The 25,827-nt window shown below is 48.8% G+C and overlaps 1 protein-coding gene and 1 long non-coding RNA gene across 2 annotated transcripts; both read right to left on the bottom strand.

The window, feature by feature from the left end:
- Positions 1 to 4,580: 4,580 nt before the first annotated feature.
- LOC120759137 (uncharacterized) lies at positions 4,581 to 23,986 on the bottom strand. Its single transcript, XR_005703125.1, has 2 exons — positions 23,878 to 23,986; positions 4,581 to 7,760 (listed from the first exon to the last, which is right to left on the bottom strand). It is a non-coding gene; the product is annotated as an uncharacterized LOC120759137 (long non-coding RNA).
- A 113-nt stretch (positions 23,987 to 24,099) lies between these two features.
- On the bottom strand, positions 24,100 to 25,051 carry PURA (purine rich element binding protein A). Its single transcript, XM_040078104.2, is given in 2 exon segments — positions 24,100 to 24,987; positions 24,989 to 25,051. Coding segments are annotated over 2 exon segments (951 nt in total).
- Between the last annotated feature and the right edge of the window lie 776 nt (positions 25,052 to 25,827).

Below are 25,827 nucleotides of genomic sequence, written 5' to 3'. Positions count from 1 at the left end.
GCTTCTCCTGTGCTTACGGGAGCCCAGCACTGCACTGGGCTGGAACAGCTTCTCCTGTGCTTATGGGGGCCCAGCACTGCACTGGGCTGGAACAGCTTCTCCTGTGCTTACAGGAGCCCAGCACTGCACTGGGCTGCCCTTGTGATGGTCAGGATGTCATTGCAGCCCTCAGCCAGCGCAGCGGGCAGAGCGTGGCAAGGTGCTTTTCCATGACCATTCCTGGGAGATACACTGCAGGTTCATTCCATGACCAAGATGAACAGCCTCAGCTGGGAATCCTTGCGGGCTGCGAGCTGTGCTGGACGATACAGCCGTTGTTACTCTCCATCTCACATGGCAGGGCAGGGAGAGGCACTTTGGGCACCTCCTGCTTCCAGTTTTAGTCAGTTCAGTCCTGGAAATGTTTGCTCTGGCTGTGATGGATGCAGGCTGGCACAGGGAGACACTTCTGTGGGGAAGAGCGAAGGGAGGTGCAGGGCAGCCAGTGCCAGTTGTAGGGTCAGTGGGGCTGAGCTGGGCTCTGCTGCTCAAAACCGATCCCCTCCTCTTTCCCGCTGTGTTTGCGGCTCTCCCAGGGCACCCTTGCCAGGGTCAAGCTCTTCCAGGCATCCCTTGGCACCGAGCTTTGGCTGCCCCATGGAGACAGTTCCCCAGCCTGGGGACGGGCAGCTGTCCCCGAGGGCTCCGGAGCAGCCGGCCCCATCTGCGTCCCTGCTCGCCCAGGGGTGAGAGCAGTGGCTCCCCAAGAGTCACGCTGCCTTCCTTCCTCCTTGCCTGGCAGCAGAAATCACCCTCTGTCCTTGCCTCAGCTTTGGATTCCCAGGCTAACTTGAGCGTTGGGTATGTTATAAAATTCCCCACTTTCAGCAGCTCCAGATTTTAGACTTGGAGAAACAAATCCAGGACAAAATAATTCGAGTATTCCTTTCACAGTTCCCATGCTCTGCTGGGTTGAAAGGGAAGCTCTTAGGAGATGGATCAAGTTCACTTCTATGTCTCTTCATTGCAAATATGCATTCCTGGAAATGCAGAGCAGTCTCTACTCCCAACACCTGCATGGCAGGACTGGGAAGGATTGGGCAGCTACCAGTTGGCTCCTGAGTCACTTTTCCATGTGAGCAGCAGCGGTGGAAGCAGCAAAAATACCTTCTCTGTTTCCCTAGGTCAGGAATGCCACCCTGGGGCATTTCTTTTTATCCTGAATAACCTACTTCGGCCAATTCCCAGAAAAGTCACTGCTTCTCTGCAATGCCAACCAAACCAGCATGGAAGGAACTGCTTTGGTTGGGAGTCACCCTGTGAGGCAAGGCCAGCTCAGGATACTCCATATCTGAGTTACTGGAGCATTGCCCCATCCACTGCAAACAAACATGAGCAATTACTAACCCCAAAATCTTTGTGACCAGAGATCTTGTCTAACGTTTCTGTTTGGTTTTTGCTTTGAGCATTAATGAGGAGTGGAGACATGAGAGGCAGTGGGATCAATGCTGAGGGTCTTTCCCATGTGCTGTAAAGAGAGTGTTGTGTTTGGAGTGGGAAATCAAGCTATAGAGGAAGTATTTTCTTCCAAAATAAGGGCCTTTCATGGCTTGGCAAGGTGTAGGGCGGCTGTTTCCTGCTTCTTCTCAAGCACCAGCAGTTGGCCAGTGGGTATCAGCTTGGAGAAGCATCTGGCCCAGAGAAGTTTGCTGATGTTACTCAGACAAATGGAGCCAATTCATCAGTGTGCTCAATTCCCCCCAAACCAGAAAGCAAATTTCTAGGAACATACTGCTCATAACCATGGGCTAGCTCACAAAGGAGATAGAGATGTGTGTAAATATGCTATTCAGAGGAGTAAGCCAGAGCTGAATGATTTCCAGTGGAAACAGCGTGGTGTAGTGAAAGGCCCAGGGAGAGCTGGGGTGGTGCTGCAGGGCCCAGGGATGGATATCTCAAACCTTTTGAGGGAAAGAGGAGAGGGAGGGGGCAGGGGAAGGCTTGGGGAGACACTGTCCGTGTACGTGGAGCAGGGTCCGGGCTCACCCCTCCCCAGCCAGCGGAGCCGGGTGCGGGGTGGGACGGGAATCCTGCCCTGAACACGAAGCGTGAAATCCATGTCCAACAAAAATTTCAGCTAGTGCATAATGTAAGCACTGGACGGGTTTGGAGCCAGGGCTCTGGCGCTGAGAGCGTTGAATTAAACATGGGGTGACTCAGCGCTCGTCCGCCACAGCCCGGGAGCGGGGAATGCGGGGACAGGTGCATTATTGATAGGTTCATTTTCCCCAGGTTCCAGAGCCCGGCAGAAAAGCAGCGTCTGCGGCGCTTAGAGGGGGACACGGTGTGGCCGGAGCCGGCATTTGCAATGCCCGCCTGTCCTGCTGCTGCTCCTGGTACAGGCATTTCTGCACCCAGCCTCTGCCTGTCCTGCTGCTGCTCCTGGTACAGGCATTTCTGCACCCAGCCTCTGCCTGTCCTTCCTCTGCTCCTGGTACAGGCATTTCTGCACCCAGCCTCTCCCTCCTGCTGCTCCTGGTACAGGCATTTCTGCACCCAGCCTCTGCCTGTCCTGCTGCTGCTCCTGGTACAGGCATTTCTGCATCCAGCCTCTGCCTGTCCTGCTGCTGCTCCTGGTACAGGCATTTCTGCACCCAGCCTCTGCCTGTCCTGCTGCTGCTCCTGGTACAGGCATTTCTGCACCCAGCCTCTGCCTGTCCTGCTGCTGCTCCTGGTACAGGCATTTCTGCACCCAGCCTCTGCCTGTCCTTCCTCTGCTCCTGGTACAGGCATTTCTGCACCCAGCCTCTGCCTGTCCTTCCTCTGCTCCTGGTACAGGCATTTCTGCACCCAGCCTCTGCCTGTCCTGCTGCTGCTCCTGGTACAGGCATTTCTGCACCCAGCCTCTGCCTGTCCTTCCTCTGCTCCTGGTACAGCCATTTCTGCACCCAGCCTCTGCCTGTCCTTCCTCTGCTCCTGGTACAGCCATTTCTGCACCCAGCCTCTCAGCCTCTGCCTGTCCTTCCTCTGCTGCTCCTGGTACAGGCATTTCTGCACCCAGCCTCTGCCTGTCCTTCCTCTGTTCCTGGTACAGGCATTTCTGCACCCAGCCTCTGCCTGTCCTGCTGCTGCTCCTGGTACAGGCATTTCTGCACCCAGCCTCTGCCTGTCCTTCCTCTGCTGCTCCTGGTACAGGCATTTCTGCACCCAGCCTCTGCCTGTCCTTCCTCTGTTCCTGGTACAGGCATTTCTGCACCCAGCCTCTGCCTGTCCTTTTCCTGCTGCTCCTGGTACAGGCATTTCTGCACCCAGCCTCTGCCTGTCCTTCCTCTGCTCCTGGTACAGCCATTTCTGCACTCAGCCTCTGCCTGTCCTGCTGCTGCTCCTGGTACAGGCATTTCTGCACCCAGCCTCTGCCTGTCCTGCTGCTGCTCCTGGTACAGGCATTTCTGCACCCAGCCTCTGCCTGTCCTGCTGCTGCTCCTGGTACAGGCATTTCTGCACCCAGCCTCTGCCTGTCCTTCTCCTGCTGCTCCTGGTACAGGCATTTCTGCACCCAGCCTCTGCCTGTCCTGCTGCTGCTCCTGGTACAGGCATTTCTGCACCCAGCCTCTGCCTGTCCTGCTGCTGCTCCTGGTACAGGCATTTCTGCACCCAGCCTCTGCCTGTCCTGCTGCTGCTCCTGGTACAGGCATTTCTGCACCCAGCCTCTGCCTGTCCTTCCTCTGCTCCTGGTACAGGCATTTCTGCACCCAGCCTCTGCCTGTCCTGCTGCTGCTCCTGGTACAGGCATTTCTGCACCCAGCCTCTGCCTGTCCTTCCTCTGCTCCTGGTACAGCCATTTCTGCACCCAGCCTCTCCCTCCTGCCGCTCTCCACCTGCAGCCCCAAGGCGGGGCAGCACCTGCCCCATCCTCTGGCCCCGGAGCTCCAGGGAGTTTTGGGCACTGCGCAGCTTTGTGGGGCTCCCCCACGTCAGCGAGCCCCTGAATTTGCCTTTTGCCTTGCTGATGATCCAAAGCCCTCATCTGCTTCAGCCTCTGGCTGCCCGCGGACCCACGGCCCTGAGCAGGGGACAGGACCGGGAGCACGGGGTGTTCCAGCAGCCTTGGAACGGCAGGAAGCAGGACCAAGCCTCGCTGGAACTGAGTGTGACAACTCATTACCTCACAGGAGGATGTTCTACTTCTATCCCAAAGCTTTCTGCTAAAAAACGCCCAATCCTGTGTCTCCAGGCCCCGGGCCTCAGCCCGGTGAGCAGCGGCGAGTGCCGCGGGGCTTTGGGCTCCGAGCATCCTGCTCGTCTCAGCTGTTTGGGATGTGAAGGGAAAAAGAGGTTGGAAAACGTGAGCTAGCACGCCTGTCAGGCCTTGCAGGGAGAGGCGTGGTTTGCCTCTTCCTCGGAACCTAATTTGAACCACAAGGATGCAGTGGGGAAAGAAAAAAAAAAAAAAAAAAAAAAAAAAAAAAAAAAAAAAAAAAAAAAAAAAAAAAAAAAAAAAAAGCGCCTGCTTTGGAAGATTTTAAAGAACAGCACGAACTAAAAAAGCAGCTGCCAAACCGAATTTCCATTATTAAAAATCAGCACTGATAAGAGCCATCTTAGATCAAATAATTTATTTAGTAATTCCATGTAAACACTTCAGATTTACTAGCAAATACAATGCTTGCTGTTCTTTTAAATAGATCATTCAAAAAAATAAGAATCTATTATTAATGGCAGGTTGACTAGAGATCTCCATACTACTGTACAATAAGGAATTGGTTTTCTAATGGATTTAACATCTCGATTTTTCTTGTTCTGCATTTGCTTTACACAAAGCCCAAAGGACACAGGTCTGAACTGCTCCCTGACGATGCCCGGGGTGTTTTGGGGAAGGTACGCAGGCAACTCCTCCCATCCTGGCATTGGTGTGAGCTGATGTGAGGGTGGGATGGCAGAGCTGGCGTGAACACTGTTCACAAACACACGCCTTTTCGGTCAGAAAACAGACAGTGAACGGTGGAGAACTTCTCTTTGGGATGTATAAAAGCAACGAACTCCATCGTTGGCATTTACTTATCAACACAGCAGTACACATACACGTATCCACAGTCTGGAAAAGCATCCTATGAGCTGGAGAAAGCAGTGGTTCTGAGGCTTGGTACACCAGTGCACTAAAACCAAAAGAATGATACCTTCTTACATAGTCAAATGAAAAATAAATATCTTTATTATCTGCCTACTTTATTTCAGTTTTCAAATAAATTTTAAATAAATCTGTACAAAGTATACTGTTACAGTATATATTTGTAAGTGAACTGAAATGCCTAAGTGTAACAACACTACAGGAAAGCAGTAAAGATTGGCACATCTCTAATCAAGATTAACTTTTACACTCAAAAAAAACCAACGCCTGTGAAAACCCTCAAGATATTTTTGGTACTTTTATGCAAGTTGCGTTGCATACACATGACAGACCAATTCTCCCCTGCCTTGAAAATATCACTTCTCATGGTTTTCAGAGAACATGAACATCTTTATGAGGCTAAAGGGACACCATCAGGTGAAAAGAGAGAGAGAGATTTCAATTCTTAAAAAGCAAATGCTTTGGTCAAAAATCGTCAAGTTTGAGACTTTTGTGCACTTTTGCCCACGTCCCCGAGCTCCGACCGCAGCCGGGGCTGCCCGGACCCCTCCGGCCCTGCCCGGCTGCAGGGATGGAGGTGCTCTGGCCAGGGACCCGAAGCTTTAGGAGAGGAGCTGCTCCCCTTGCGATACAAAAGGAATTAACACGCATGCCACAGGGCTGCATTTTGCGGTTTCTTTTTTCCCCCCCCGAAGCGAGAAACTAAAATTGATCTGACAGTGTCCCTTTGCTCAAAATAAAGACTTCTGTGCTAGAGAGGTCAGGTACTGAAATGAACTTTTTCACAGGGTCAAAGAGCCAGGTACATCTCGAAATTCAAGTTTTCAAGTCCAACTGCAGTTATTAGATTCATGAGCTCTCAAAACCTCGTAATATTTAGTTAAATAATTCCCAGCTGGAAACCGGGGATAAACACTATAGATTAAGAGCGAGAGTTTTCTCTCTTAATCTTTCCAAAGATATATTCACTCAAAGTTTACATGCTGAAAGTTAATCTTACATTAGAATGTAATTGGCTGCAACATAAACCCATAAATAAATCAACTACCATAGATTAAACTCTGTTAAATATTTCTAAGTTAATAAAATATTGACAGTATTATAAAATTACAGTATTTACAATAAGAAAAATCTAGACTAATATATACCTTTAACAGATCTCTTCTCCAATTTGGGATTGCAACGGAATTATGAATATATGAACAATTTATTAGAAAGTTGCATTGCAATTATCAGGTTTTCCATTAGAGCTAGAGAGGGTGAGCTATCACTGCCTTTGGAAAAAAAAAAAAAAAACCAAAAAGTGACTTCTGATGGTGGGGTGTAGCTTTTGAGTACCAAACTGGTAACAGGAGTCCTCCGCAAGACGTCTGAAGATAAGGTAGGACCAGCCTCAACTGCTCAGATTAAGGTTGTACTACAGAACTGCCAGCAATCAGAACCACCCAGGCTGCAAAAGGGGAGGAAAGGTAGTTTTCAGCTCAAAGTGCACAGCTGGAAGGGCTCCTCTCATTCTGGACTCCAACTAAGGCTGCAGGAGCTTCGGTCTGCTCTCAGGAACGGCAAAACCCTCAGCTCGGGCTTGGTGAGGAGGAAACGAGCCACGGTGCTCCTTAAAGGGACATAGTGGGGCTGCAGCTATGCCAAAAACACTCTTGTCAACCAAGTAGGACAAAACCAGACCGGGCATGTGAGATCCTCTTTGACTTGCTTTTTCAGGAGGGTTTTTTGGGGGAGGGTCAGGGATGGGCTTTGGTTTGGTTTTGGTTTTTTTTTTTTTTTTTTTTTGCATTTTGTTTGCTTGGGAGAAAAAAATGGGCCGGGACCATGCAGCCAACTTTTTCTATCCCTCATCAGGTTCTCTTTTTCTGGGGTATTAACAAAACGTTCAGTGTTTGGGTGGCAAATAGTTGTGGGGAAAAAGGAGGCTTCAACACTCCCAAGTCAACTTGTCTTGGGATAGACCAAAAGCAATTTGAGTCCTTAAAAATCGCCAGCTGCTTTTGGGGTCTCAGACACCCGGTGATGTCCTTTTAAGGATCAGATCTTTCACTTGCCCTTTCTCCCAGCCTCGGAGGAGGAGTTTATAATGAGTTTAGGAAGGGCCCCGTTCACATTCTCTCCCTCCTCCCCGTGACACATTTGCTTTGTAGAAAAAACGGGGGAGAAAATAAGTTTCAAACTCCTTTCCCGCCCTTCCCTCCCCCAGTCCTGCTCACAGGAAACCAGAAATGGCAGTTTTTAGTGTATATTTTGGGATAAATTATTTTCTCAGCCCCAAGCCTGAAGATGTCGGTGAGAGACCTACCCGCAGGCTTCGGAGAGGAGGAGCAATTTAGGGGTTTCTACCAGTTCCCGTGGTGGGCAGGCGGGAACACCTCTGTCCTTAAAAGCAGGATTTAATATGGTAAAAGAATAATTTGTAAACTCGGATCTACATTACCAACAGAAGGCTCTAGGTCCTGCGGGCTCCAGTTCCCAGAGATGCAGAGCAGGAAAACTAGAAAGAGAACTCGGTACCTTTCAACCACCTGCTGGGTTGTACTGGGGGGGAGTGGGGAATGAGAGAGACAAAATGCCAACTGACCTTATAAACAAAGGTATGTTTAGGGCTTCTGGTTTCAGGAATAAACCGATATTTACTGGTAAAAGTCTGCCAAAAAACAAAAACAGAAACACAGGATTACTGGTAAATATTGGTTTATATGGAGAATTAAAAAAAAAAAAAAGAAAAAAATCAAAAAAAGATGTCATTGTGCTCCTGATCTCCATGTGCTCCCAGGCAGGAGCCGAGAACCGACCCACGGCATCCCTGCACCTGGCAGTGTCTCTGGCACCTGGATACCTCAAACCAGAAGCCTTGTGTTGAGAGGAAAGTCGTGTTCGTTTCCTTTACTCCCCTTAAATGACGTGTTTCTGGATTCCCCCCTCCCTCCTCCGCAAGGCTGGTCCTACGGGGGTTTGGCTCAGGAGATGGGAAGTCTGCTTCCAAAAGCACTTGGAAGTGAATTTGTACATAATATGGTATCTCAGCACAAGGCTGCTGGGGCCTGAGCCTCGGCTGCTCCCTGAGACACCATAAAATATACAAGACTGAGTGTATATTTTAAATAAAGCATTTTCTTGTAAGTGGCATAAACCCATTCATTTTATTTACATGCTTATTTATTTCCAAAAATAGAGTTGGTCCACATTGGACAAGAGAAATCAAGAAGCCATACAGTAGAAGAGTTAAAAGTCCAACATTTAACCAAAGTACAATGAAATTCCAGAAGTCTGCGGCTGACTTGAACCACAGAAACATACACATGAGCCACACAGACATTTGTACATAGAGCATTATATTACCAATAATATTTGCAAACATGAGGTCAAGATGGCTAAAAACCCAGCAGGAGTGACCCTGGGGGTCCTGGCTGAACAGAAGTGGGTGCTGAGGGGCTGTCACTGCTGTGGGGAAACACAACTCTCCAGAGATTTCGCTACGCTTTTGGTTTTTTCTTTAACTGAGAAAGTCCTAATTTTTCTGCCCTGGGGATCCAAATTGAGGACACGGTGAAAGCCAACCCCACCGAGCTCCCTAAATGCCGGGGCGCCGGGGACTCAGACCTGCGGGACAGCGCGGATGCCACACGGCACCGGGACCCCACCGGAGGGCAAAACCCTGCCCTCTGCTACTTGGCCTTAATGATCACCTGGAAAAGAAAAAGTCGGGATTTATACCCTTATGGTGTGCTGAAAAAAGTCTGGATGGGGTTTGCCTTGACAACAAGGATTTCCCTCCCTTGCCAAGGGCAATTTTTGGCATTAGTTATTCCAGTCCTGTCTACCTTTCCTGGAAGACCACAAATATCCTAGAGGATGTTGCACCGACAGATGAGGGAATAACTTTTTAACATTAAAACACAAAAAAAAATCAAAAAACCCACCAAAACTTGGAGGATGGAGCAGAAGGAAAAAAAGAAAAAACAAAAAAACAACAAACAGAAAAGATGCCTTATCTCTGTGTGAGGGCCCAGTTTATCTGGGTATTTCCACGCACCTCACCATGATATCTCAGTGTCTCCAAAGCATGGAAAAAGACTTAAATCTGTTTGTTCTGCTGCAGAGTATCACAGCAAGTAGAAGGGGGAAGACAGCTGTAGCACTTCTGGTACTTCTACAAACCACTGACTACACGGGGTAGAACCACATGAAAAGGGTATAAATTAATTTTCCTTTTTCAAGTCATCTTTGACACTCACGCTAGCAAGCCTAGTCCAATGTGAATGCTAGTACAGAGCTAATGTACAGAATACCAGCGATAGTTATTGGTACCTAACAGGATTTAAAGGTGAGTATACTCGGTACATTTATTTAAAAACACTATTACCAGAACGCCAGAGCTCTGACAGCAGTTACACAAAGCAGCCGTGCAGGTCTCTACGAGGACGGAGCCTTTAGCACAAGTCGCTATGATCATCTGAGCCTGTGACAGGCCACTCGATCTTCTAATTTGTTTCCTAGAACATTTCTAATCGCAGATGTGAAATACACTTTAAAACAGAGATGGGCCTGATCCTGTGCAGTTGGGTACGTACAACACACCCCAGTGAAACTCAAAGCCCAAGTTCCTAAAGAGAGAGCACAAGAAATTGTTGTCTTACATCAAATAACTATCATGCAAGCATACCACGACGGTTTTATATCGAGTACTTCAAAGTCAGCTGGTATAATTTAACTAGAAGTGAGCAATCTAATGGATTTCTAGGGGTAGGGACAAAGGTTGTGCCAGTGACAACCACCCGATTTCCAGGGAGAGCAGCACAGGGACAGCGTGGGGGTGTAAGGAGCTGTGGTACAGAGGAGCTCCTGCTCAGCAGCCTCACACCTGGAATGGGCAGGGTTCCTGTGGCAGGCTACACACCTTCACTTCATTGGCTCTGCCACCACAATCTGAGTTCTTCTTCCTGAATGAACAATTTACAGCCTGGCATACTGATGGAGCATTGAAAATTGCTTGTTTTTTCCCTCCCTGTTGCCTCACATGTCCCAAGGTCAGCCCCATGCTCACTGCACCAAACCTTATGCTCTTCTCAATTTTCCAGCCACAGCCAGGCTGGGGCCACTTCTCCAGTATAACCCTACCACTGTGCTCCTTGTCTTTAAACATAAACTCTGACTGAAAGCCTCACGGTGCCTGCAGTTATCCTGCTTCTATTGCAAACTCCAACGACTCATCAAAGCACTCACTCTTTGGTACCATCATCTACTGGAGGCAGGGAAGGTGTGGGACACCAGAGTATTAGCCATGACTCCTAGACTTTTAAGAAGCCTAAAATTAAGCCAGGGCAGCAAAAGGTTGCTCTGGGTGACACCAGTTACCTGTGGGTTCTCCTGGGTCTCTTGGGAAGAGAGCTAGCACAGGTCTGCATGTGCACACACCAACAATCCTCCCTCAAGGACAGACATAGGCAAGAGCTGGAAGATGCTGCCCAGACCTCTGTCCCTGCTCCTTCCCTTTCTGCCCATTCTAAAAATCAAGACCTTTGAGTTTTTTCTTAGTAAAAGGAAAAGAAAATAGAACATACCCACAATATCAGCTGCTGAGGCACACTCTGGGATCTGGCGGACCTGCAAGTCCAGCTCAAGGCGGGAATTTGAACTGGGGGTGTTGCTTTACAGGAGAAATCTAGATGCCATGTTACCCAGTATTCTGGGCTTGTTTCTCCCCTCAGACCAGATTTTGCAACCTGGACCTAGCGGTGTCCACCACAAAAGTTTCATGAAAATCAACTCTTCTCTACCCAGCAATTTTGGGTTTAACAAAACCGTTGAATGGAACTCATTTGCTCAAAGGCTGAAGATGCAGACTTGGAAGCCTTTAATCACCTCCTCCAACTAAACTTGAGTCTACCTTTTGCTCCCCAAGTGGCAAATATCAACTGCAATGAAAGCAGGGCTCTGTGATATATCCCCTCTCATTACAAGCCTATTTTTTATCCTGCTGTTTGTCAATGTGTTCAGACAGTCTGGTAGGTGCCCCAGCAAACCAGACTGATCACAGAATCAAAGAATGGAATGGGTTGGAAGAGATCACCTGGTCCAACCCCCTTTCTCTGCAGAAAGTATGTTGCTTTCCACCTCTCACACACTGAAGAGCTACAGCACTTCAGCCTCTCCTCTCAAACTGGAGTCCATGGTTGCCGATCTGCAATTCCCAATGCTCCGATCAATTAAAAATATTAATTTTTATTTCATTTTGATTTTAATTTTAATTTTTAAATTTAAATTTTAATTAAAAAAAAAAAAAGAGAATAACCTGACATTAGGACCTTATCTAGTCATGGAGAATACTACGCTGTTTTTTTTGACAGCCCTGTTTTTGTTAGTACCTTTAAGTGTTCCAGTCCCAAGCTTTTATTAAACCCCTTGATACACCTGTTGCTCTTCCACTTTGATTTCCCACTTTGCTCCAGCATCTCTGCCTCACTTGAGTTTCTCAGGAGGAAGGCTCCCTGTCTCACCCAAAAGGCTGAGGTGATGGACAGCAGGCTCTCAAACACGCCTTGTGCTCCAGAATGACATGGAAGATCACTTTGGTGGCAAAAAGTAGTGCAGGAAATTAATTCTGTCTTCAGTCCCACATGCCCAGATTCTTTCCCCAACCTTGTCTCTGATGTCCCTCAGACAGCATTGGTTCTCCAAAGCCCCCAGCTCTGCAAGGGCCCGCCTAAACTGCTTCATTTTCAGATCATGGTTACCTGCCCTACCACATGGTTCTTCCAGTCTGCTCCTCAAGAACTGGACTTCTGTCCTTTGGTGGAATCTTCCTGAAGTCCAGAAGTCCCTTCCTTTATAACTATTTTTAACAACAGTTTTAGGGTTGTTTGCTCTTTCATGACAGTTCTGCCTCACCTGGATGCCAGTAACCTTCCCAGGTATCTATGGTAAGTCTAAGGACTTCATTTTTCTCATCTTCTCCCCTGCAATATTTTGGAACACGAGACTTTTAGGCTTTTAGCCCAGCACCTTCTACCCCTGAGAATGCTGAACCTACATTCAGTGGTCCCCAGGCGGTCACTGCACTTAACAACTCAACAATAATTGTATCTTGAATCAGTTCTTTTATTTTAGTCCTAAACAAAAGCTAACTCTAGACCAGGCTGTTACAAGAAACGATCCTTTAAGTAAATCAAGATGTTTGCTCACCAAATGTTAGTCAGTTCCTTCCCAACCAATCTGGCCAGATAGCATGGTCATAATGGAACTTACTTTTTCTAACAGGTTTATGAAGATTCATGTGCCTGTTTCTTCCCCCAGGCTCATGAAATCCCCAACTTTCCTTTTGTCTGGAATAGAAAACTTCCTAATACCTCCATGTTATTAAAATACAGAATTTATATCCAACATAAATGTGGCTGTTTGGTTGTCAGTACTCCAATTTCCTCAGATTTTACAGCAACCTTTTAGATGTAGTGTTCCTCATTTACGACCTAACACACCTGCTACAATGGCAGGTAATGCAGAATCTTATTGATTTCCATCACCCCCACCACGTTTCAATCAGACCAGCTGTGCCAAGGTCTTTTTTCATCACCGAGCAGTCTACAACAACTATTTTTGTCTCCTGTTTCCACCCTGCTGTGCAGATGTGCCCATTCCTTACTCTGGCCCAGTCCCTCCCGTGCACACAGCTCTGCTCCCAACCTCTTTCCCAGCCTCCCACCAGCCGTGCTCAGTCTGTCCTCCCCAAACCCTGCCCACTTCCCGTGCCACCAGTCTGGGGACGCCTGGGCTGAAGTGGAAATGCTGTGAAGTCACAGCTCCTCATGTCACTTCCCTGTCACAGCCTTTTCCCAGGCACACACACTGCCTTTAGGAACAGGTACTGCCACATCCTAAATTCTGTCTCTTTCCTGGACACCTAATTTAGCTTCCCAGGTATCTCAGCTTCAAGAATGACAGCTTCAGGCTTGCCCCAAGCACTCTGAGACCTTTCAAGGTTTATGTGTCCAATCAACAGGGAAATAGTCTGATGGATCTCCTAATCATTGGGAGCTTGTATTTCCCATCACCAAATCCTCTGCCATTCAAACCTCCCCCAGCTGCTTCTCCAGCTCCCGGAGGCAATTCCAGAACACAAATCAACTCCTCAACCAAGGCTTTGGTTATAAATCACTCCTTCAATCCCAGTTTGAAGTCTCCACAAACACAAAGCAAGGCAGCCAGTGCTGTGGTGGGAATGAACCCTAATGTTCTGCAGAGGATTTGATGCCATCTCTCCTCCAGCAGCTCAGCAGTTCTGGCCTCAGGATGCTTTCTGGAGCCTGGAATGCCCCCACTTGTTGCTCCATATAGTATTTCATCAGCAGATCAGCACTCGTAAAGCGTGTCCTCTCTTCTGCACTCTTGTATGCAGTTCTTTGTGCAATTAAGCCAATGTACTTTGATTCCCATAATTAAGCTAGGAATTTTACTTTATGACGATATAAAGTCCATCTTTAAACTAAAAATAGACTGACCGTTAACAGATTCGGGTTTTTTTTTTTTTTTTTTAATTACTTTAAACCGACAATTAGAGACTTGCATTGGACAAGATAAGTTACATATGGCCTTGCAGAAGCCTGCAAGGACCCATTTTCCAGGACTTTTATTGACAGGTGGAGCTCAGAAGCCAACTTTTTTGTTTTTAAGATAGAATTAGCCTCAGATCATAGCAGATCTATGCACAAAGCAAACTGTTCGCATGCATGAAAGCAGAGATGGCTTTTACATGAATTTGCAGTGCTCAGTTCAGAGTTATTAATGACAGAAAATAATTCAAAGCCTTTAGTCTCTGCTTTGCTCAGACCTGCCTGGTTGCCCTTCAGCAGCCCCTGGCAACGGTGAACGTACTGTCATTTATTATTTAAATAAAACAATCTTTTTAATAAAAAGAAATTCTGACCCCATTTAAACTCTGTACCTGACAAGACACCAGCTTCTTTCCTTCACCTCTGGTGCTGCTCACACAACTTTTTTTTTTTTTAAGCTGACCTGCCCACACAGCTCCTGATAAGCCAATGCTACATTGCCAGCTCTCCTCAGCATCACTCGAGTGGGAGGTTTAAATACCAGATTTCACAAAAACCTTTCTCCATGATTCCTAGCCCTGGCATTTCTTGAGGTATTGACAGATCGGCAAGCCCTCCCAGCTCGCCCAAAAGTGAGCCAGCTGGACGTGCTTCTGCTGGACTGATGCAGAGAGAAGAGCTGGTCCCTGAAATCCCAGCGCTCACCTCCCGGCCCCTGTGTGAGGTGTGAGGAGCCTGGACCGGCTGACACCGATGTGCCGATGCAGACTCACTCCCCAGGAGCTGCTGCTCTGAGCTCCCCTGCCCACATGAGATGCCTGGGCAAAAGGTGAGCCCAGGCAAGTTCCAAACCTCAGGAGACTGCGGGCAATAAAGCCAGCAGCCTACACAGTGCTCACTATTGTGCAACCAGGACAGAGTACTGAGAAATAAAATGCATTCCCTAGGGAGACACTAGAGCACACGCAAGCTGGGGGACAGAGACACCCAAACCAGAGTGGCTGCCTTTCAAATGACAGTGCTGCTCCCAGACATCCCAACAGACAGGTCCTGCCTGATGCACAACAACTGTCCTGCCCTCTGACAGCCGCCCTTCTACCCAGAGTGAGGACAAACCCCCCAACCTCTAACGTCCCAGCCTCGATGGGCACACAGCAATTCGAGCCCGAGTCACACATCAAGACATTCACCAGTAACATAAAAAACAAACTCTGCTCATGTACTGACTCTCAACTCGCAGCAACAGAAACTCTCCAGGCCTGTAAGACATGGACACAGCCTCCTCCAGCCTCATCTCAACACGGGCCACAGCAGCACAAACCACGCCGGGGGGGTCAGCCCCCGCAGCCACCCCGAAACACCCCGTGCCAATGCTGCCCCGTGCATCAATCCAGAGCAGGTGGTGATGATGCCTGAGAGCCCAGGCTCAGCTCCCAGACCTTCCTGCAAGCATGACAGAACCACCTCCCAGCCCGAACCGTGACGTGTGTCTGTCAGACACGATCTCTTGCACCGAGGCTGCACCCACGGGGCTGCTGCACGGCGTCTGCACCGTGTCCACAGCACAGCCAAAGCCACCGGGGTCAGCGCGGTCACGGGGCTTCAGAGGCAGCTTGCAAGCCACTTGCACAAGCAATTCTCCGTTGAAATCAACATCGTGGCCGGGATGACATTTCAACACAAGGAAGTTTTTCCCAAAAAGCTGTCTAAATCTAAGTCATGCCCTTGCCCTTCCCGCTCCCACAACAGCCACCTCCCTCCAAGGTCTCCCCAGCCAAGAGGGGCACATCCTTCCCTGCTGCCGATGTAAATCCACACCTCTCACCTCTCCAAGCCTGAACAGAAAGAATGAAGCTGGTTTTTCTTGCTTCCTGCATATTTCAAGATAGTGTTTCAAGAAAAAAATGCATCAATGCCACAGCCAGGGAGACTCAGCAGAAACTCCCACCGCCAGTGTTGCAGCCAATCCTCTTTGTACTTCAGTCTGCTACGTGGCCCAAGACTCAGAAAGGGCCAAGGTGTGTATTTTTGCACAGCTAATGTCAGGATGGACAGCAAACCAAGTGATCACCAGCAAAGCCAAGGAATTGTCTGAGTTAAGACTGAGTTCCTGCTAGGGAGATCCAGCAGATTCCGGTTCAAAGCAAACACACTCCCAGCTGATGGCTGATCCAGAAAGCAGCAGAGGTTCACCACGTCATGAACTCAAGCCTCAGCAGGAGGAGATGTGGAACTGGCCAGGGTCACCAATTTCAACAGCAAAGTAGTCCCTGCTCAGGACCTGACAGCCACGTTACCTGTGTTGTGGATACTTCTCTCTCCTGCAAGCTCTAGCTTGGCCTGATAAACCTAATGGCTGGTAAAACTTGTCTTAGTTAAACCCAAACTATATCAGGTCTTGTGCTCTTAGACTGCTCCAAGGTACATTACACAGGGACAGCAGAACTTCCCTACCAAACCACACGCTCAGCTCGAGCTGCAGAGATACTGCCACAGCCCAGGTGATGTCTGGTCACCCAGAATAAGACAACACCCACAGGCAGGCAAAATCTAGAGGCAGCCTGAGCAGGCTCCATCCTGGCTGGCCACGCTGCCTTCCAGAGCAAAAAGCTCAGGACCAGCTCCCCTCTGCGGGTGAAGGAGTGCCAGCAGTATCGATCTGCAGAGGGACAGTGAAGCATTGTTCGGGGATATCCAGCCATTCACTCTGTCTTGTTTTAATCAGTCAACACTCAAAAGACAAATAGTGGGGCCAAAAGTCCTCTATCTTTATCTTTTTTCACTTAATCTCCAGCTGACATTGTTCTGTGAAAACACACCTCGCTCCTTGCTGTATGACTTCAGCTGTCCCTCTCCTGTGATGTTTTGCCTCAAACAGGCTACACAAACGGTTACTATTCTTACAGAGCGATGTGCTTCGACACTCTTCCAAAACACAAAACACTCATCTGACTTCAGCCACCAAACTGCAATGATGGGGACCAGCAGAGCTACCCCAGCTGGGGAGCTCAGTGCCCACTGCTCCAGGATCCCTTGGGACCAGCTGCCTGACAGCCCCCAGCTGCTTGTGGCAAAGAGTCAAAGTCAGCAGGCTCTCATGGGCTTCTCTAAGTGCCAAACCGGTGCTGATGTTGAAGCACTTGCCCGGCAGCCCAGGTGTACCTTGGCCATCCATCTCTGCCACATCCCATCTCCCACCTTGCTCCAAAAGCCTTTTCCCACCCTCCAGTCAGACAATAGCTCTGCTGTGACTGCTGGGAGCTCCTCCCCTGGACAAACTCTTCTCAGCCAGCCTGAGTCTGCCGGCTCAGGAAACGCCTTTGTTAGTGACAGCACCACGCCTGCCCGCTCATCCTTTCCCTTCCAATGTACTCCTCCAGCAGCAACTTCTCTGCCAACCAAATCGCAGTAAAATATCCAAAATGCCACTGGGGAAGTAACACTGTGAAACCCCTGCAAACGGGTGATTTGGCCTTTACTTCTCTCTGCCATCTGCAGCTGTTCTGCACGAACAACAAGCAGCACACAGCCCAGTAAAGCCTCGTGGCCCACTCGTAATTCACAAGAAGCGGGATGGTTGTGGACCCTGATGTGAGCTGCCTCTCTCCCAGACTGCAGTGCTGCTAACACACAGTCCCATCACGAATTGAAATGCTTTGGAAAGATAACGAGCAAAGAAGGACAGGCAGGCTAAGAGAAGCTCCCAGAGCAGACCCAGGACCATCTGGCACGACCAGGAGCGGGAAGGCAGCCTCTGCTGGGAGCCGAGCAGAGCAGGCAGCCCGGCTCCAGCTGCGGAGCTTCCGGAGAGCTGCCACACGAGAGGAGCATCCTTCCTGTGCCATCACCCCCAGCCATCCCAACACAGCACACAGCACTTCAGAGAAGGAAAAAAAAAAAAAAAAGTCATGAACTTCGGGCCCAAAGATAAGGCTCTGAGAATACGAGCTTTTAAAAAAGGTTATAGTTTTGGAAGTCCATTTAAATTAACCTTAACTAGCTTTAAACTCTATTTACGTATCTCCTTGCCACGCTCACAACCCACGCACATTTTGCGGTGCCAGCGAGCTAAATCATGTGCAATGAGCAGAGTAAAAGGAACCACACAAAAAAAAAAAAAAAAAAAAAAATCTCTGGGCAGAAACTCTCTTTCATTGTTGCAAGCGGCAAAGGAGATGGCAACAGCAGAAGGAATCAGGAATAAAAATGGAACTCGCTTGTTTACCTTGTCGGTTTTGTCAAAACATTGTGACAACGCTTTGCACGCAGCCCGTTTCTGTTCTGGCACCAAAAATTCAGAGCCCTTCACCTTTCTTCACACATTACAGGAGAAAGCCAAGGAGAGTAAAACTTTTAGGGAGAGAAATGAGTGTGCAAAAGATATAAAAAAGCCCAGCATGAGAATTTCAAACCACTGAGCTCCTCCTTCCAGGTAGTCTGAACACCACCAGGAACAGTGACCCTCCAGCTGCACAAGCTGAGTTAACAAGAAGCAGGCAGCCAACGAAGGAAGAGAGTAAGACAATAAAGGGAAAGTTTGGGTAAGCCTGACAAAAAACAAAAGAAAAAAAAAAGAAGTTAAAAAACCCCCCAAAAAACAGAAAAAAAAAAAAGCTGCAAACTGGGTTTCTAAAAAAGAAAAATTCTTGACAGTGTCTTTTTAAAAGAGAAACTCACAGTGCTTCAAGCAGAGCCCTACCTCTCCAAAAGCCACCCAATCCAATAGGAAGCACCAGGTTTCTGAAGGAGCAAATTGCACAGCTGTGGAAGAATTTGCCTTTACTGCCTTCTTTCCAGCTCACCTAAGAGAGACTCACTGTCTGCCTGGAGGACTACCAAAACCGAGGAAATTGGTTGGTTCTAGTTATACTTTTGAGTTTTCATGCTTGACGAGAGCCCCTAAAATGTAAACCTGTTTTAGCATTCTTGTACATTAATGTCATCGTTCTCCCTGCTGACTCCCACAGCTTCTGCCACAGACAAGTCAATCAGATTTGGTATATGCTCTGGGACAGTGAAGGGGAGGGCTGGGTTTAAAGCAAACAAGCAACCAAAAAATAATTACGTCAGCGCTCTGCAAGGTGTTGGATCCAAGCTCCGTGGATCTGCTGAAGTCTTCGACCCAAAACACTTGGCAATTTTACTTAAAAAAAAATGAAGCAAAAATAACTTTGACCTGTTGAACTTAGAGAAAAGCAAGTGGCAGACCTTGGAGGAAGGGAGACAGCGTGTGAGGGTGCAAAAATATCGTGTGCTGTAGTTCACCACTTGAGAAGAAATCAGAGTTTTGCTTTGGTTGGTTTTGCTTTTTCTGAAGTGCCAGGGAAAGGCGCTTCCCAAAGGGCCACTTTGGAGTTTACGGGCGCCAAGGTGGAAGCGTGAAGACATGCCAAAAACGTCAGGTTTGCATAAACCCTTCTGGAAAAAGTGCACTGTGTTTTTAGGAAAAATGCATATCTACCAAATCTCCACTGACCAGGGGCCACTTGTGCACGCGAAGTTGCATCAATTGGCAGCATCAATGCTGACATTTTTGCTTTCTCCTTCCACCCCCCTCCCCAATTTTTTTTTTTTTTCCTTGGGAGACATACAGCGCCACTGCATTAGAACGTACAAGAAATGAAAACAGTGAGTACGACTGATATAGATCCATTGACTTTTTATTACAAATGTACTTGATCACTTGGCTTCAAAAAAGTTTAAATCAACCCCTATTTTCTGTACGCCAGTACAAAGTAAAATCTATTTTACAAATTAAATACCTAAAAATTTGACAAAAATATTAAAGTTTGATGGAAAAAAACAGTTATAAAAATCTTAAATCCCCTTTTAAGAAGATAAGAGATAACATTCCCTCCCAACCCCCACAGTCCTGTTATACAATATTAATAGTCATTTTTTTTTAGAATAGGTAGGTATGTTATATCTTGCTGTTAGAATACAAGTCACTCTAATAGCTTTATCTGTATATACTCCAGTTAGTGCATGAATGTCATCTGATTGAATATAATCAACTATCTTTAACTGATCCCTAATTTACATTTCATAGCTTGCATAGTTTGAAGGGACAAAGGTTACACTATAGCTAATCATAAAAAAAGGTGGTTACAGTGCTATTTTTAAAGGCAACAAAGTAATTGCTCCCAAAAAAAAAAAAAACAAAACCCAAAACCAAAACCAAAACCCAAACCCAAACCAACAACGACAAAAAGAAGTTACCGGTCGGCTCTGAGCAGGGGTTAAATCCCCGGCAGCAGCTCTGCCTGGCGCCCGGGGTGGGCTCTGCACCCGCCCGCTGCCCCCTCTGCGCTTCCCACAGTCCCGGGACAGGTCGGGAGCCGCTCTCCCGGCAGCGCTACGCCCAGCGCATTTCAACCCCTGCGAGGGATACGCACAAAGTGACACTGTCGAGTATTTATTTCCTTCTTTTATTTTTATTTATTATTATTTTTTTTATTATTTTTCCCAATCGAATTTTCAAAAAACCCGAAAAGCCCTCCGCCTGCGGGCGCTCCCGGCAGCCGCGGCCGGGCTCCTGCCCGCCCGCCGATCCCGGCCCGACCCGGGGCTCCCGGTACCGGGGCTCGCTCGGGGGGAGCCACGGAGGGTCCGCCCAGGCCCCCCGGCTCCCGGGAAGCTGCTGGCTGCCTCCCGCCGCAGCATCGTAAACGGGACCGCAAAGAAGAGGCAGGAATCAACGGCGGCTCATGCTGTTTCTTTTTATTTTTATTTTTAAATTTAAATTCTCAAAGACAGAACGATTTAACTTTTTTTTTTTTTTTTTTCCTTTTAACAAAAAAATAGAATTTGAATTCGGAGGACATTTCCCCGTTAGCATAAAACCACTTAAAAGGTGGTTGTATTTCAATGGTAAATTACTTGACAGTGTCCCTTTAACGTAAAAATAAAATAATGTCAGTATTGCAATGAATTTCAAGTTTTCTTGCACGTAGTCATTATAAAGTAGCTTTTATCATGCTCTTGGACCTATTCTACAAGACATTTAAAAGCATATCATCAAGGAAAATATAAGGCATACTTCTCAGGAATTAGGAATCTTGGCACATTTGAGCATACTGTCTTTTTTTAAAACAACACATATGGTCAAATATACCTTTCTTCTTCTAACATTAAACAGGGTTTTCTGTACTTTGTTTTAAATACTGAGATATTAGAGCCTTGGTAAAGTACCGAGCACCTCCGGGAAAACAAAAAATTAAAACAAAAAAAGCAAAAAACTAAATCAAAAGAAAACTAAAACAACCAGGAGCAAAATCCCACGAATCTTTACAGTCATTTTAGTCTTTCATTATCATCATTCATCAAGTCCTTGAACATACAGAACGTGCGTTAAAAGAAGAAACAAAACAAAACAAAACAAAACAAAACAAAACAAAACCAAGGAAACACGCAGAAGAAACCCAAAACGAGACAAAAACTGACCACAAGTTCTCGGCCACTGTTCACAGAACTGCCCGCGGGCTGTCCCAGGCTGTCCTGGTTCGACTGGAACCGCGCGGCCCGTGCGCTCCTCGAGTCAGCCGGATCCTGGGCAGGATCCGGGCGGCGCGGGCGAGGAAGACCACGGGAGGAGCCTGCCTCGTTAGCGATGCTCCCAGGAGCCGGGAGGGACGGAAGGACACTCCGCCGTGCTCTCCTCGCCTCCTCCCGCTACTTATTGCTGGGAACGCACCGCGGCGGCGTGGAACTACGGGCGCCGGAGCGCATCCGTCGGCAGCGCGACAACTTTGGGGAGGGCAGTGAACAGCAGGACCGAGACAATCAATCAATCAAGTAGCAAAACCAAAGCAATTAAATTCCTAACTACGTCTAGCAGCATGGAGAGTGCAGTCCCGACACATCACAGTTGAAGTACAATAATCGCTGGAACTGCCCATCCAGAGCCTCCGATTCAGAAGCAGGTTATCAGACACATGTTTACATGCAATTGAGAACCATTTCAAATGTCACATTACGCACTCTGAAAAGCTTATTTCACTACTGGGAAATAGGAAAAGTGCACATTAAAGCAATTTTAAACATTTCCAGTGATTGTTTAAAAAGAAACAGAAACACCTCGCTACCAGCGGCTCGTGTTTAACTTTCTGTGAACACTAACAGCAAACTTCTTTCAAGGGCAATAATGCATGGTACAATGGAAACAGCTTGTTTTGACACTTACAGTACATCTCAAAAATTAAAAAAAAACCAAAACAAAACCAAGAAGAAAAAGGGAATTATCATTTCAACTGGGAATAAAACGACAGCAGAAAATCAAATTCTTTAAAACAAGCTTTTTTCTTTTTTTGTTTTTGTTTTTCTCCCCACCCTTCCGAACACTCCATCCTCGCCCCTCGGTAAAGAAGCGCTGGCAGCTCCTGCTCGCACAGGAGCAGCTCAGGTCTACCTGACCCCTAACTCAGCCAAGACCATTCAGCAAAATGATTGCATTCCCGAAAAACTTCCGAGTGGAACAAGATTCTAGTTTCTCTGAAACGCTCTCTACTGAATTCCAGCCAAGAAAAGAAAAGAAAAGAAAAGAAAAAACCAAAAACTAAAGTTTTGTTTTCACTGTTTAAGGCATCTTTTTTTTATAACATTTTCTCTTCACTCGCAATGATGATAGTCATGCAGCAGTTTAATGATAAAAATATATTAATATTTTACTATACAGCAGCAAGAAGTTAGTCAATTAAAAGCACACCAACTTTTCTTTTTTTTTAAAAGGAAAAAAAAAAACAAAAACAAAAACATAACCGAAAAACAACGAAGACAACCTGTAAAAGTCTATTATTATTTTTCTTATTATTACAAACAATTTCAATTTGGAGAACACACCTGGACAGATTAGTGTTCTGACAAATCTGCGTTTCCCTAGCCTAAGCTTCGAGCAGAGCCCGCGCCCGGCGGGAGCTGGGACGGGGAGGGCAGGGCACGGCCAGGCTTGCCAGGTATGTAGCCAGTAATAATAACTAGCACCACAGCTACATGGAAATCCGTTACGGACACACACACCGGCTTGGCTTTCACTGTCCAACCAAACTCCGACCCCCATGGCTCAGTGGGATCACGCTGCCCTGGCGCTGCACTGGCTCCTAACAGGCCTACGGAAGTTAACAGGGATCAAAGCATCGGTCCGGACCTCTCACGAGTTCAGGAGATAGTGCTAGTGCCAGTGGCGACACGGAAAGACTCGCTACCTGCTGTCCAAAAACAGGTGGACTGGAAACCGCTGCACGTCAGGTTAAGTACTTTAAGTACACAGAATAAAAAAAATATATTATGAACAATACAAGTACATCTCATATACACAATAATGACAATACGCCTACTCAGTTGTAAACCAAACAGGTGCAGAAAAAAAAATATTATGGGAGAAAATTCTTTACTTTTCATTTTTTTTTTCTCTCTCTCTCTCTCTTTTTTTTTCTTTTCCTCTTTTTTTTTTTTTTTTTTTTTTTTTTTTTTTACTATTTGAATAACTTTGGTTCAAACGTAAAAATCACAAGTTAGCAAATTTCATTTAAATGCCTTTTTTAATAATTTTTCTTCATGTTCACAGAAGTTTCACTGACCATTTTTATATGTTTAAGGTCCAGATGCAATGCATATTGTATAAAAGAGAGCACTTATTGTTTACCTTGCATGAATTAAACCTACGTACCTTTTAACTCTACAAACTTCTGCATAACATTTAGACAAAGCTCAGACACACAGCATGCCTAGCCCTCATATATATATACACATCTCTAATCACAGGTATATAGGGTGTCAAATATACTATAGTAACCTCCATGTAAGGTTCGAAATTTGGTAACAAAATGAGAAGAAAAAACTAAAAATATTATTTTACGTGTTCTAAAATATCTCTTTTTTTTTTTGTGCTAAAGTCAAATGTTAGCTCAACATGAAAAGGACTTTTTTTTATATAATTCAGCAATATTATAATCTTGACCATTTTTGCAAACACTTTTAATAATAATAGCTTAAACGTGTACAAAAGTTCTCGGTTAATTAGGGAAATAAACACTCAGTTCTTTATATTTTTAATCAAGTAGGAAACACAGTTCATATATAATGTTATTACTTTTTTTTTTTTTTCATTTTTTTTTTTTTTGTTTGGTTTTTTTTTTTTTTTGCTTTGGTTTTCTTTTTTTTTTTTTTTTTTTTTTTTTGTTTTGTTTTGTTTGTTTGTTTGTTTTAGCAGCTGCTTACTGTTTGATACGGTGGGTAAAGTGGAGGAACATCCAGCGATGGGTGGCGGGTCTGAGGCGCTGCTGCTGCCGGGCGGCGGGGGGGGGCGCCGGGCGGGCGGCGCGGCCGGGGGGGCTCCGGGCGGAGGGGGGGCTCCGGGCCGCCGCCGCCGCCGCCGCGCCCCGCCGCCCGCCCTCCCTCCCGCCGGCGGCGGGGCCAGTCCGCGTCCCGGGGGGCGGGCGGTCAGTCCTCCTCGGGCTCCTCGGCCTGCAGCAGCGCGCCGGGCGGCCCGGCGGCGGCCGCCTCGGCCTCGGGGGGCGGCTCGGCGCCCACGGCGGGGGCGGCGGCGGCGGCGGCGCGCTTGTCCCGCTGCTTCTCCTGGATCTTCTTCATCTCGTCCGAGTACTTGCAGAAGGTGTGGCCGAACTTGGCCCAGACCTTGTAAGGGACGGTGATGGAGTTGCGGTAGGTGGGCTTCACCTCGCTCACCCGCATGAACACGCCGTACTTGTTGGAACCCACGTCGAAGAAGAAACGCTTGTTGTCCACAGTCAAGGAGGTGCCCTCGGGCAGCTCGGCCGGCTCCTCCTCCACGCCGTAGTCGTCGATGAGCTTGGCCAGGGCGTCGCGGAACTCGATGAGGCCCTGTGCGGGCAGCGCGATGGTCTGGCCCTGCGTGGAGCCCAGCCCCGGGCCGCGGTTCACGGTCTGGCGGACGCGCAGGAAGCGCCCGCGCTGGTTCTCCTTCAGATCCATGTAGTACTTGCGGTTCTCCCGCACCAGGAACTCGCTCTTCAGCGCCCGCCGGGGCTCGTCGGCCGCCTGCGCCAGCTCGGGGGGCTGGCTGGGCCCCAGCTGCGCGTAGTGCTCGATGAAGTCGCCCAGGTAGTCGCGGAACTCGACGGCCACCGACATGGAGAGGGTCAAGCGGCTCTTGTTGCCGCCCGCGCCCACCTCGGCGATCTTGAGGAAGCGGCCCTTGGCGTTCTGCTTCACGTCCAGGTAGAAGCGCTTGTTCTGGATGTCCACCCGCTTGGAGGCCAGCTCCTGCGTCTCGTGCTGCAGCCCGCCGCCCGGGCCCCCGCCGCCGCCGCCGCCGCCGCCCGGGCCGCCGCCGCCCGCGCCCGGCCCCCCCGGCGCCCGCCGCGCCCCCGCCGCCGCCGCCCTGCTCGCTGCCGCTGTCTCTGTCCGCCATGATGCCGCCGCCGCTCCGCCGCCGCCGCCGCTCGGGCCTCGCCCGCCGCTGCTCGCCCCGGCGCGGCCGCCCCCGCGCCGCCGCCGCCTCCTCCGCCGCCGCCGCCGCCTCCTCGGCCGCCCCCGGCCGCCGCCGCCGCCGCCGCCTCCTCCTCCCGCCGCCGCCGCCGCCGCCGCCGCTGCTGCAACAGCCCCCGCGGCCACCAGCCGGCCGCGCTCTCGCGAGATCTGCCGGAGCGAGGAGAGGGCGCGGGAAGGCGGCAGAGAGCGGCCCCCGCCGCCGGCCGCCCCGGCGAGCACGGCGGCAGCGCCGCGCCGCCGAGCGGCCGCCGCGGGTACTGCAGCCGCGCACCCCCCGCGCACCGGCGCCGCGTCCGAGCCCCGCTGCAGCCCCGCTGCAACCCCGCTGCAACCCCGCTGCAACCCCGCTGCAGCCCCGCTGCAACCCCGCTGCAACCCCGCTGCAAACCCGCTGCAGCCCCGCTGCAACCCCGCTGCAGCCCCGCTGCAACCCCGCTGCAACCCCGCTGCAACCCCGCTGCAGCCCCGCTGCAACCCCGCTGCAACCCCGCCGCCGGACCCGCTGCAACCGCGCTCCTGCACCCCGGGGGCAGCTGGCGGGGCCGGGGAGAGCCGCCGGGTTCGTGCTCCCCGCAGGGAACCGCACGGGAGAACGCTCAGCAGCGGGCCCTCTGCCCGGGTGGGATATGTGTTTATTCGGGGTTGATAATGAAGTTAATTAATAGGCCTACGGCGTGGCGCGGGGCTGGGAGGCTC

Source organism: Hirundo rustica, chromosome 14, assembly GCF_015227805.2.
Source record: "Hirundo rustica isolate bHirRus1 chromosome 14, bHirRus1.pri.v3, whole genome shotgun sequence".
In the NCBI taxonomy this organism is placed as follows: domain Eukaryota; kingdom Metazoa; phylum Chordata; class Aves; order Passeriformes; family Hirundinidae; genus Hirundo; species Hirundo rustica.
This window is presented reverse-complemented; position numbering and strand designations above follow the sequence as displayed.